An 11,862-nucleotide genomic window follows, 5' to 3' on the forward strand; every position below is an offset into this window, starting at 1 on the left:
AATAGCATGAGAAAAAACAGTCGGAATGCTACAAAACTATTCTGTTTTTTTCATGTGTTGTATGAAGAAAATGTCATTATTATCCAAATGGAATTTCATTTGAAAGTCAATAATGAAAGAAAACAGTCACGTTACAATAATGAAGTCCAATTTTTGTAATGAATGTTAATATTATTAATAAACATTGATGTCTTTTTTCTTTGCTTTTGCAGTAAAAAGTGAAAAACAAGTGGGCAAAGGAAAGACCCCTGGGGATGCCATGCCACGTAAAAGTCCTTTTAAGACTTTTGAAATCAAACTTAATTTGCGAGTGTTCACAGAACAATTTCAATTTCTAAGTCAAAGCACCACTGGAACCTTTTAAACACATACACGCATGCTCGCACACATGCACAGTGAGTGCTCTGTGTGTGCGTCGATCCCCCGCCACTTCCTTTGAATATGTTTTGGGAGAAAAGAGGAATTCATGTTGGTGTTTATCCGGCTCCATCTGAGCACCCTTACTCCAGCTGCCCCTGTATCCCCTGACACACACACACACACCATACCTGTCCATCCTAGGTGTGTTTGCCTTTCCCTGACCACCATTTTAGGTCCTCCCAGGGCAGGTATTTCCCTCTGTCAGGCACAAACATGGCTAACTAAAAGAGGGCATGTGTGTGTGTGTTATGTGTGTGTGTTTTGTGTGTGTGGGTGTGTGTGCGCAGGGGCGGGAGGCTGAGTACGCGTGAAGCACTTGCATTGATAACCTGCAGCTCTGAGTCCCTGAGTCTCACTCTGACTGTGGCGAGGAACTCCCTGAGTGCGTGCGTCCGTCCGTCTGTCTTGACTCAAACGTCCTGTTGCCTTCGCTTGCCGCCATGACGCTGCTGTCGCCGCCGCTGCTCCTGGCGCTCATGCTGGCGCTGACGGGCGCGCAGGCCACCGTGGACCTCCGCACGGCCGCCGCCATGGGTGAGTAATGTTAGCTGTGATGGATGGAGCTCATTTTGTGTCAAGATAAGAGGACAAATTGTGAGTTGTCCAAAACAGTTTTTTTAAAATTTCATATTGACAAGAAAAGAAATCTTTGTTTCTTGAGTTGAAATGGGTGCATGTTCGTGCCGCATGCATGCGATGGAGTGCGAGTCTTGAATCTACGACTCCTCCGGTCTTGTGCAACTGTGTGGCCTAAGGTCGCGTTTGTGGCCTCCACGTTGGAGGAAGGGAGGGAGAAAGGGAGGGACAGAGGTGAAGGGCCAGAAGGGAGATTGGTGATGGTTCAAACGAGGATTCGCTTGCCTGTCAAATCGATTGACATTACCGTTTAGCATTTGGTTCTCATTTTCTCATTGATTTAATTTCAATTTTTATTGTTGCCGCATCGTCCCCACGAAAAAAAAGATGTCATTTGATTCATATTATAATTTGGAATTATTTGTATTAATTTGCGTTTACATTATTGTAGTTATTGCTTTTTTTCTATTTATTATTTGTTTTTATTTAACCTTTATTTACCAAGGCAAACAATTAAGAACAAGTTCTTACTTACAACTGCGGCCTGACACTGCCGACCTTGTTTTTTATGACCTCTGTCCAGCCATTATAGTTATTATTATTTATTCTTTTTTACGCCCAACCTTTTTGCATTCATGATGTGCTTTTCCTGATGTCCTGCAGCGGCGGGGCTTTGCAAGACGCGCCCCACCGACCTGGTGTTCATCGTGGACAGCAGCCGCAGCGTGCGCCCCTCCGAGTTCGAGCAGGTCAAAGTCTTCCTGGCCAAGGTCATCGAGGGCCTGGACGTGGGGCCCAACGCTACCCGAGTGGGCGTGGTCAACTACGCCAGCCGTGTCAAGAATGAGGCATGTAGCCGCGCTACACCTTGAGGGTTCATTTTGAAAAATAAATCTCTAACATGGCCCGTATGTGCTTCAGGTGTCACTGAAGACGCACCGCACCAAGGCGGCGCTGATCAAAGCGGTGACCAAAGTGGAGCCACTGTCCACGGGCACCATGACGGGCCTGGCCATCCAGTTTGCCCTCAATGTGGCCTTCAGTGAGAACGAGGGTGCTCGCGCCAAGTCCCCTGACATCAGCAAGGTTGCGCACACGCAAACACCTTGTCGCCTCCAGTGTGGCCGTCTCCCCAAATGACCTCGGTGGCCGTTCCCGCAGGTGGCCATCATCGTGACGGACGGCCGCCCCCAGGACAACGTGAAAGACGTGGCCCAGCGCGCACGCGACGCCGGCATCGAGATCTTTGCCATCGGCGTGGGCCGCGTGGATATGAGCACGCTGAAGCAGATGGCCAGTGAGCCGCTGGACGAGCACGTGGACTACGTGGAGAGCTACAGCGTCATCGAGAAGCTCACCAAGAAGTTCCAGGAGGCTTTCTGTGGTAAGAAGAAACACAAGCAGGTCGGTATCCACAAAGGAAGGAAGCTTAGCTACCAGGTAGGTACAGTCGGTAGTAGGGCTGAAAGGTTTGGAAAAAATCATGCACTTGCTTTTTCTCCTCCAATATAGCTCCATAGAATCATTGCGATTATTTATTGGCCCTGCTACCGACATAGTTCTACACTTAGCTGCTTCATACGTTATCTTTCCCCTTCCCTCATAAGCCCCACCCCCACTCCATGTTGCTGTATGTCAAGAGGATGGTGTAGTTGTTGACTTCCTTTCCCGTTTTAAGGATTCACTGCATGCAAACAAAGCTCACAGTGGATCATTAAAAACCCAGTGACTGACATAGACGTTATTTTTCTCTCCTAACATCCCCTTCTGTGCGCTTGGGTGTGTGCGTACCAACGGCACACGCAAACACACACAGTGTCGGACCTGTGCGCCACCGGGGACCACGACTGCCACCAGGTATGCATCAGCTCGCCCGGCTCCTACAAGTGCGCCTGCAAAGAAGGTTTTACCCTGATGGACGATGGCCGCAGCTGCAGTGGTGAGCGCATTTGGAAAACAACGTTGCCCCGCCTCCCACCCCCCCGCCCCCTTTACGCTGGAACTTCTCCAAAATAAATGCTTCCCGCGCGAGACTGACGCGGGCATGCGTGTGTGGCAGCGTGCAGCAACTCGGCGACGGACGTGGTCTTCCTGATCGACGGCTCCAAGAGCGTGCGTCCCGAGAACTTTGAACTGGTCAAGAAGTGGATCAACCAGATTGTGGACAAGCTGGACGTGTCAGACAGCAAAACGCACGTCGGCCTGGTGCAGTACTCCAGCCTGGTCCGGCAGGTAAAAACTCCCGCGGATTCATCCATCCATCCATTTTCTGAACCGCTTAGTCCCCACGGGGGTCGCGGGTGTGCTGGAGCCTATGCCAGCCGTCAACGGGCAGTAGGCCGGGGACACTCTGAACCGGTTGCCAGCCAATCGCGGGGCACACAGAGACAAACAACCATTTAAGTTAAAGTTAAAGTACACAACGGGGTGCGGTGAAATTTGTCTCTGCATTTAACCCATCCCCGAAGGGAGCAGTGAGCAGCAGCAGTGCCGCACCCGGGAATCATTTGGTGATCTAACCCCCCAATTCCAACCCTTTGCACTCGCACTCACACCTAGGGACAATTTGGAGGGCTCAATCGGCCTACCAAGCATGTTTTTGGAATGTGGGAGGAAACCGGAGTGCCCGGAGAAAACCCAGGCGGGCCCGGGGAGAACATGCAAACTCCACACAGGGAGGGCCGGAGGTGGAATCGAACCGGCACCCTCCTAACTGTGAGGCAGACGTGCTACCTAGTGTGCCACCGAGCCGCCCTCCCGCGGATTCACATTGGATTTTTTTTTTTCCATTGTAATAAAAAAAAAAAAAAAAAATGCCATTGTCACTCTGCCGCCCTCAGGAGTTCCCGCTTGGGCGCCACAACAACAAGAAAGACTTGAAGGAGGCGGTGAAAAAGATGGCCTACATGGAGAGGGGAACCATGACCGGCCAGGCCTTGCGTTACCTGACGGACAAGAGCTTCAGCGTGGGCCACGGCGCCCGGCCCGGCATCTCCAAGGTGGGTATCGTCTTCACTGATGGACGCAGCCAGGACTACATCGGCGACGCCGCCAAGAAGGCCAAGGAGATGGGTAAGCCCTTCCTCCAAAATGGATTCCCAGGCAGTCAACACATTGATTCTTTTCCCCAAAATGGTGCTTCAAGTCGAGATTGAGTGTATTTCAACGTTGATGTTTGTCCGTGCGGCAGGCTTCAAGATGTACGCGGTGGGCGTGGGCAACGCGGTGGAGGACGAGCTGAAGGAGATCGCCTCAGAGCCCAAGGGCGAGCACTACTTCTACACGGCTGACTTCAAGGCCATGACGCAGATCGCCAAGAAGCTGCAGATTAACATCTGTCAAGGTTGGAAGATCGGGATTGCATCGCATAACGTCATTGCAACTCGTTTTTCAATTCCCTGTCCCAACAGAGGAGGACCCGTGCGAGTGTGACTCCCTGGTGAAATTCCAGAAGAAAGTAGAAGAAGCCCTCCAGGCACTAACAAAGAAAAATATCCTTTATCGTAAGACTTGAGTCACAATGTCAGCCATTTTTCTACCCAGTGGCCATTTTAGGCCCTTTAGTGCTACCAAATTAGAATCTGGACAGACCACTAAATTGCCAAACAATTTACTTTTCATCAATGTGTGGCAGCCAAAGTCAACTAACTCCACAAGGTCAGATCTTGTCAAAACTTGTGTGATAAAGGTCCCACATTAAAAAAGTAGCCTTCATTATTATGTCACTGCTGCTGTTGATGAGCTTAACGAGTGTCTCACTAGAGAATATGTCCAAGAGGATCGCTCTGCTGGAGAACAAAATCGTCTGAGGACTCGCATCACGCTATCCTTCAAAAACCCGCAGACCACCTCTCACTGCTCTACCACCACCCTCAGCCTCCTGGGACACAAAAAGCATCGGTTGTCATGGAGACTGTGCCTTTGTTAATACAAGTCTTCCCTCATAGGGAAACACTGATAGTACCCCCCTAAAAAAAGTGTCGCCTTCAATCGTTTGTCATTTTTTGTCTGTCCTATTCCTCACCCCTTCTCTTCTTGTATATAAAATACAAGAAAATGAATATAAAGATTTGTACAATAATAAGGGTACAACCATGGTGTTTATTTTCCTAAATAAAGGTGATGCAGGAAGTACATCTAAAGTTTTATCACCATTATTTACACTGATCACACACGATATACTCGATTTCACACCACGTGGTCTACCAGGACCTCAGGGACCCTCAGGGCATAAGTTTATTTATTGTAGTCATTTTAATCTTTTCATCGATTTTCCACATTTTTTCACTACGATTTATTAACACATTTGCAAGTATATACTTAAAGAAATGTTGAATACATTGGGTTTTTAATAGCTCGTTTCTTGTGACTTTTAAAAACATAAAAACTATTTAGCAGGTACGCTGTTTAATTACCGGAAAGTTCCGCTTACGTCATGATGACGGTGCCGGCGAGGGCTAGAAAGCGACAGCTGAGTGAAAGCGTCGAAACTAGCAAAAGCTCTCCTCCGGCTCGTTTTTGTTTTTTATTCATCGTCGCTCCGTCTTCAAACCACAAAGCCAGCCGGACTGCCACCTCGTTTCACTTGGGAGCGTTTTGTCGCCGTGTCTCGTTTATATAAACTACTTTTTAGACTGTAGCATCTTTGCCTTCGTTAGCCTAGCTTAGCTTATTTTAGTTTAGCCGAGCTGGACTGTCTTCAATTTTGCGCCGGGGATGCGCGGAGGAATATCGGTCTCACAGAAACGTTGTCCACTGCCACCGCATCAGCGTTAATCATTAACAGAACCGGGGGTTGCGCAGTACGCTCACTAAGCCCGGGGCGCCGGACAACCTCCGGCACCGACTTTTCGAGAGAAACGACGTAACGGTTAGCGCGGAGCTAACGGCGGCTAGTCTGCCGATCAGCTCATTCGACTGCAAGCAGGCAGTCCAAATGGCCAGCGACTCCGAAAACGGCTTCGCCAGCCGTGCCAACGGAAGCTGCGCACCGGGCCCAGGTTCCGACCCCGAAAACGGAGGCGGCCCCACCACGAAGACCCTGGCACGGTTGTGCAGCAGGGACGAGGAGGAGCGGGCGGCGGCGCTGGAGGAACTCAGCCAAGGAGTTCTGGTGTGTTTGGGTCTAGACCGTCCCGGTTCGACGCGGCTGGGCAAGGAGACGCTTCTGCATCTGCTGCGGCTGGCCCGGTCCTGTCCGTTGCGGGAGGTGCGTGTCAGGGCTATCGAGCTGCTGAGGGCCGCCCAGGTAAGTCTACCTGCCTGGGCTAAAAGTGGACCACTGTGATCCTTATGTATAATTTTATTCTCATCTGACAATATAAACAGTTTTCGGATTAGATTGAGGAAAAAAATGCATCTGATGGAACAGTGCACACACTGTTCAAATGTCAACTTTATGGGACATGCTGCATCCTTGCTTACCTCGAACCCCATGACCTCAAACTACCGCTCACATCTTAGTTTGCTTCAGCGCTGGCCTCAACATTAGGTTGCAACTTCAATTTTGGACCAGCAGTGAAATCTTCTAATTCAAGCTGAGTTACAGAAAGAGCATAACATTTGCATGCCGTGAAATTACAGAAAGAGCACAACATTTGCATGCTGTGGAGTGAAAGCGGATCATTTTGACATCCCCTTTTAACAATAAATGAACAGGCCAAACCGCAGATGAAAACACTGAAGCCGTGGAAGTTTAGATTTGGATCATTGGATCACACAAGACCCCAGTTGCAGTAAGTTTAGCACATTGATCAATGAAGTCTGATAAATAGTTTCAACAGACATGCCCACAGGAGGTGATGCAAGACTCCTCTGAGGTGAGAACCAAACAAACAGCCCGAGCCTTGCCCCCTTTTGGTCATGGCGCGCTTACTTCCTGGTTTAGCCACACCTCCTTTTGGTCACGGCTTGCCCTCTTGCAGCTCCCTTTTCTCGCACATTCACACCCCCACCGACCTACTCGATTCATAACAAACAAGCAGCAGTTTTTCCTCAAAATGCTCCGAGCAAAATCAGCAAAGAAGGATTTTTGTTTACAGGACATGTCGGTGAGTTTAATTTTTGTTCATGTTTCCTTTAGACAATGTTTGAGACCAAAGAAAACAACCTTAGTTTAGTCCAAAGTGTCTGTTTTTGAATGTCTGTTTTTGAATGGGAAATACTTTGGATTGAAATGTACAGTTTGATTGTGTTGTCTTATTGTCTGTTGTCATTTGAATTGGTGATCCGTTTATTTCTTTTTTGTGAGCAATTTTTTATTTTATTTTTTTAAAGTCCCAATGATCGTCACACACACACATCTGGGTGTGGTGAAATTTGTCCTCTGCATTTAACCCATCCCCGTGTGATTTTGATCCATCCTCTGGGGGAGAGGGGAGCAGTGAGCAGCAGTGGTGCCGCGCTCGGGAATCATTTGATGAAGTCAATATTATGAGTCTGATAGAACAACAAGCCCCTTGGTGGAGATAAGCATCAGTTTAGGCCACGTTTGCCTGACAAAAGCACTTTTCCACAAACAAACAAGTCAATAGAGCCGTACAGACTCCAGCGCACGTCGTTTAAATTGGAGACTTTTGTCTGACTCATTTTGACGTGTTGACAGTTTTGCAATGATGTGTCACCTTGATCTCGTCACGTCAGCTGTTTCCCATTTTTCAACTCGCAACTTTTTGTCCTCTTCCTTGCCAGGAGCAAGGAGTGAAAGTTCCTCGCGCCCTGGCCTCGGGTCCCAGCACCTTTATTCCTGCCAAACAGGCGAGTGGTCTCCATTCTTAATTGCACGCAATCGATCGGATTGAGCTCCAGCCCAAAAAGCAGCTGCGTTTTTTTTAATTTATTTTTTAGATTTGTGATTCAAACAGCAGAACTATAAGTGAATTTGACTTCCCGTTTTGAATTGATGTGATGGCGAGCAACGCCAGAAAAGGTATCATTGGCTCGGTACCTAAAAACACATATCATGGTTTCAAGCAAATGTATTTTCCTTAAGTAAATGACACTCGGGTAGGGATTCTTTAGTGAGCCACTAGAGCAAGGGTGTCAAACAAATTTTTTTCACGGGCCGCATTGTAGTCATAGCTTCTTTCAGAGGGCCATTATGACTGTCAACCCAAGTAAATGTGTCATCATCATCATCATATTGTAAACAGTAAAAGCTACAAAACAAACTGACAAATAACTCGTTTTCAAATCAGACGAGTAAGAACTGGTCAAATATTTAAAAAAAAAAAGATATTAAAAGTGAAGACGATTTGCAATTCTAGTAATGACACACGAATTTGATGCACACTTTGTCTTTGCGGGGCACATAAAGTTACCGTATTTGCCGGTGTATTGGTCGACCTTTTTCGATCCAAAATCGACCGAAAAAAATCGACCTCGACTTATACACCGAGTCATAAAATTTAACTTCGTATTCATCGCTTCAAATGTGATGGTAACCAAGGCCGTTTCTCATGCATCTCATTGTGCGTTGCACTTAGAAAATTTGAACCGGGCGGCGTGCGCGAGTGCGCGGCCCGCTGGAAGTCGAATGAGGTGCCGCGACCACCTCCGCGGTGCTTATAAACAGCCGATCCGCTCGGCGGGGGCTATTTTCAGCCACTTGGCTCGTGCGCACGGCCTCCCGGATGTGCCGGGCGGGTGCGCGAGCTCGCCGGCCGCTGGAAGTCGAATGAGGCGCCGCGACCACCTCCGCGGTGCTTATAAACAGCCGATCCGCTCGGCGGGGGCTATTTTCGGCCACCTGGCTCGTGCGCACGGCCTCCCGGATGTGCCGGGCGGGTGCGCGAGCTCGCCGGCCGCTGGAAGTCGAATGAGGCGCCGCGACCACCTCCGCGGTGCTTATAAACAGCCGATCCGCTCGGCGGGGGCTATTTTCGGCCACTTGGCTCGTGCGCACGGCCTCCCGGATGTGCCGGGCGGGTGCGCGAGCTCGCCGGCCGCTGGAAGTCCAATGAGGCGCCGCGATCTCCTCCGCGGTGCTTATAAAGTGCCGATCCGCTCGGCTTGGAGCTATTTCCGGCCTCCCGTTGGTGCCGGGCGGCGTGCGCGAGCTCGCCGGCCGCGATCTCCTCCGCGGTGCTTATAAACAGCCGCATGCGCACGGCCTCCCGGAATTTGAACACATTTCGTCAATAAATTTCGCATATTGAATTTTGAAGTTTAATATAATGCAACAATTGAGCTCGACTTATACAAAGGATATATCATAAAATCGTAAATTTCCGTCGAATTTTAGGGGGTCGACTTATACACCGAGTCAACCTGTACACCGGCAAATACGGTATGTGGCGGGCCATATCTGGCCCCCGGGCCTTGAGTTTGACACCTGTGCACGAGAGAAAGCCTGCAGACTTGTCTTCAACATTTAACCACTGCTATTAGATCTTGAAAGATGGTCCGGACCAGGACATCCTGATCGAGTCGTTCCTGTCTCTGGGCCGCGTGGACCACGTCACCATGGTGATGGCGCTACACCCTGCCTACCTCAGCTGCTTCCTGAGGACCCAGCACGCCTTGCTGGAGATGGACGGACCCCTGCCTCGCCACTGGAGACACTACATCGCCATCATGGTGAGACGTGCTAAAAGGTAGGAAGGTAATACGGAGCTGGCCTAAATCCACTTTTTTATGGTGCTGCCCAGGCCGCCGCCCGCCACCACTGCTCCTACGTGGTGCAGCAGCACAGCGCCACCTTCCTGGAGGCCGGCGGAGATGAGAGCTGGCTGAGCGGACTGGAGCGTGCCCCCGCCAAATTGAGAGGCCTGAACGCCCTCAACAAGCTGCTTGCTCACAGACCCTGGCTCATCACACAGCTGCACATCCAGGTCTGCCTTGGATTTTTGTTGATGTTTTTTTGAATTATTCTTTTGCAAATGCGTCCATCCTCAGGAGCTGGTTTATCCCGGTGCCGAGCTGCGCTGGTCTCTTGCCGAGCTCATCCATGCCGTCATCCTGATGGCACACACCCACGCGCTCTGCTCCTTCGTGTGGGGCTGCGGCCTCAATCCCGAGCCGGACCATGCAGGCGGCCACACCTTCCGGCCGCCGTCGCCCGGGCACCCCACCCGCAGCCCCGCAAACGAGGACGGACGGCAGGAGGTAAGAACCGACCCGTTGTCGTACCATAGCAGAAATGAATTGGAACACGGTTGTCGGCGCGTAGCTGGCGGACGGTGCCGTGGAAGTGGAGGTCCTGATGAAGAGGATGGTGGAGCTGCAGGAGCAGCAGGAGGAAGAGTGCACGCAGGAGGAGATGGTTACACGCTTTGAGAGGGAGCGGAGCGAGAGTATCCCTACCGGTGCGTCCTTAGATGAAACCAAGAAGTGGGTCGAGCATGAGACTATTAAACTTGTGATTTCATCGTAGCTTTAGTGCGAGAGGCTCCGCCCGAGAGTCTCCTCCACCTCATGGAGGACCCGGATTTCAGATACGAGGACTTTGCGCCCAGAGGGGAGCAGGCTCCGCCCACCATGAGAGCCCAGGTCGTGGCCTCCTCGATTCTTGATGACCTCACCTGTCCTTTGTCACTTGATGTTGCCTTTTGGGTGAATGCAGGACTACTCGTGGGAGGACCACGGCTACTCGCTGGTCAACAGGCTGCTGCCGGACATGGGGCAGCTGCTGGATGAGAAGTTCCAGGTAGCACTCCCCAATTTTCCGCAGGCATCTCGTAGTCTAAACTGCTAGGAACAAAATTCGTCACACGCTTCAGGGTTTGGTTTTTGTGATGGAGTTGTTTTTCTTTTGAGGTGGTGAGCAACCTTACCTACCACAGGATGGCCATGCATGAGGGCGTGGACACGCACACGCTTCGCAAAGCTCTGTGGAACTACATCCACTGTCTCTATGGGATACGGTCAGCGCAGCTTCTTGTTCTTCATCGCTCGCCGGCCGGCAACATACATCCATGAACGAACCGCTGTGTACGTGTCTGGCAGCTACGACGACTACGACTACGGCAGCGTCAACGTGCTGCTGGAGCGCTCCTTGAAGGTGTTTGTCAAGACCATGGCCTGCCACCCCGAGCAGACCACCGCACACATCTACCACGCCTTCTGGAGGCACTTCCGCCACTCGGAGAAGGTACAACACGCATCGTCGTGTTGTGTTATGAGTTGAAACGTTCTGTTGCTATCATCTGTCATTTTGTGTTTGCCAGGTGCATGCCAACCTAATTGTTTTGGAGGCTCGCATGCAGGCGGCGCTGCTGTACACGCTGCGAGCCATCACTCACTACATGAGATAACCACCACCACCACAACTTTTGCGGAAGCTGAGCCAGCTGTATGTTTTTTTTCTTCTCCTTAAACCCAAATGTTCCAGTGTTAAGCATGTTGAAGCGGCATGTGCCAATTCAGAATTCACACATTTCTTTTGCACCTAAAGTATCGACGTCGCTACGTTCATGTTGCTGATCTTTTTTCTTTTTTTTTTTTTTTTTTTTTTTTTTTTTTTTATAAATGGCGGCACGATGACGACTTCACACTCACTCCTCCGCTCGTGTCCTTAAGTGTACTCTGATGGCTGAGCATAAGAAAATGACCAAAAAGCTTGTATTTTTCTATTCAATAAAGTAACTTGACACCTACCAAAGCGTTTGCTGTGGCTTTTCAATATATATTCATTCCCACATTGAAAGTGCGTTGTCTGATGATACATGCGATGCACTCAACCACCACAAGGGAGAGACAAAGTCCAAAGGAAGGTTTGTCGCGCCTCACGCGGGTGTCACGTTCCGCTTTCTCAAGTTTGCAACTCAGAATCCACTCCCAAGCATGCTGTTGTTGTGACTTCACCAGCCCCCGTAGCCCACTGTTGCTCTGTAGTCCACAATGTGTGCGTGCTCGGAGAGGCGCCAC

The 11,862-nt window shown here is 50.1% G+C and overlaps 2 protein-coding genes across 4 annotated transcripts; both read left to right on the top strand.

The window, feature by feature from the left end:
• Window positions 1-711: 711 nt before the first annotated feature.
• matn1 (matrilin 1) lies at window positions 712-5,132 on the top strand. Of its 2 annotated transcripts, XM_088365223.1 has the most exons (10): window positions 713-954; window positions 1,660-1,844; window positions 1,918-2,082; window positions 2,158-2,380; window positions 2,813-2,935; window positions 3,056-3,228; window positions 3,837-4,068; window positions 4,187-4,339; window positions 4,407-4,487; window positions 4,756-5,132. In XM_088365223.1, the coding sequence occupies exons 1-10, from the start codon at window positions 861-863 to the stop codon at window positions 4,803-4,805; spliced, it is 1,479 nt and encodes a 492-aa protein (XP_088221349.1). In that variant the 5' UTR covers window positions 713-860; the 3' UTR covers window positions 4,806-5,132. The 2 variants fall into 2 exon arrangements, with proteins under 2 accessions (XP_088221350.1, XP_088221349.1); XM_088365224.1 differs by lacking the exon at window positions 2,813-2,935 and having other exon boundaries at window positions 712-954.
• Window positions 5,133-5,419: 287 nt separating this feature from the next.
• Window positions 5,420-11,596, top strand: sesn2 (sestrin 2). 2 transcript variants are annotated; one of them, XM_088365214.1, is made up of 11 exons: window positions 5,420-6,244; window positions 7,687-7,752; window positions 9,385-9,573; window positions 9,645-9,827; window positions 9,892-10,101; window positions 10,166-10,301; window positions 10,370-10,485; window positions 10,559-10,642; window positions 10,753-10,859; window positions 10,942-11,086; window positions 11,163-11,596. In XM_088365214.1, exons 1-11 carry the CDS (start codon window positions 5,933-5,935, stop codon window positions 11,247-11,249), a joined length of 1,635 nt encoding a protein of 544 aa, XP_088221340.1. In that variant the 5' UTR covers window positions 5,420-5,932; the 3' UTR covers window positions 11,250-11,596. The 2 variants fall into 2 exon arrangements, with proteins under 2 accessions (XP_088221340.1, XP_088221341.1); XM_088365215.1 differs by lacking the exon at window positions 5,420-6,244 and adding an exon at window positions 6,319-7,046.
• Window positions 11,597-11,862: the final 266 nt, after the last annotated feature.

The sequence above is a fragment of the Syngnathus floridae genome, chromosome 21, assembly GCF_059516105.1.
Source record: "Syngnathus floridae isolate MCC-2025c chromosome 21, RoL_Sflo_1.0, whole genome shotgun sequence".
Taxonomy (NCBI): domain Eukaryota; kingdom Metazoa; phylum Chordata; class Actinopteri; order Syngnathiformes; family Syngnathidae; genus Syngnathus; species Syngnathus floridae.

Coding starts and splice junctions, on each gene's coding strand:
- matn1 (XM_088365223.1), top strand. CDS start 861: ATGACGCTGCTGTCGCCGCCGCTGCTCCTGGCGCTCATGCTGGCGCTG. Junction 2,936..3,055: donor CGATGGCCGCAGCTGCAGTG/GTGAGCGCATTT, acceptor CGTGTGTGGCAG/CGTGCAGCAACTCGGCGACG. Junction 4,488..4,755: donor CCAGGCACTAACAAAGAAAA/ATATCCTTTATC, acceptor CGAGTGTCTCAC/TAGAGAATATGTCCAAGAGG.
- sesn2 (XM_088365214.1), top strand. CDS start 5,933: ATGGCCAGCGACTCCGAAAACGGCTTCGCCAGCCGTGCCAACGGAAGC. Junction 6,245..7,686: donor AGCTGCTGAGGGCCGCCCAG/GTAAGTCTACCT, acceptor CTTCCTTGCCAG/GAGCAAGGAGTGAAAGTTCC. Junction 9,574..9,644: donor GACACTACATCGCCATCATG/GTGAGACGTGCT, acceptor GGTGCTGCCCAG/GCCGCCGCCCGCCACCACTG.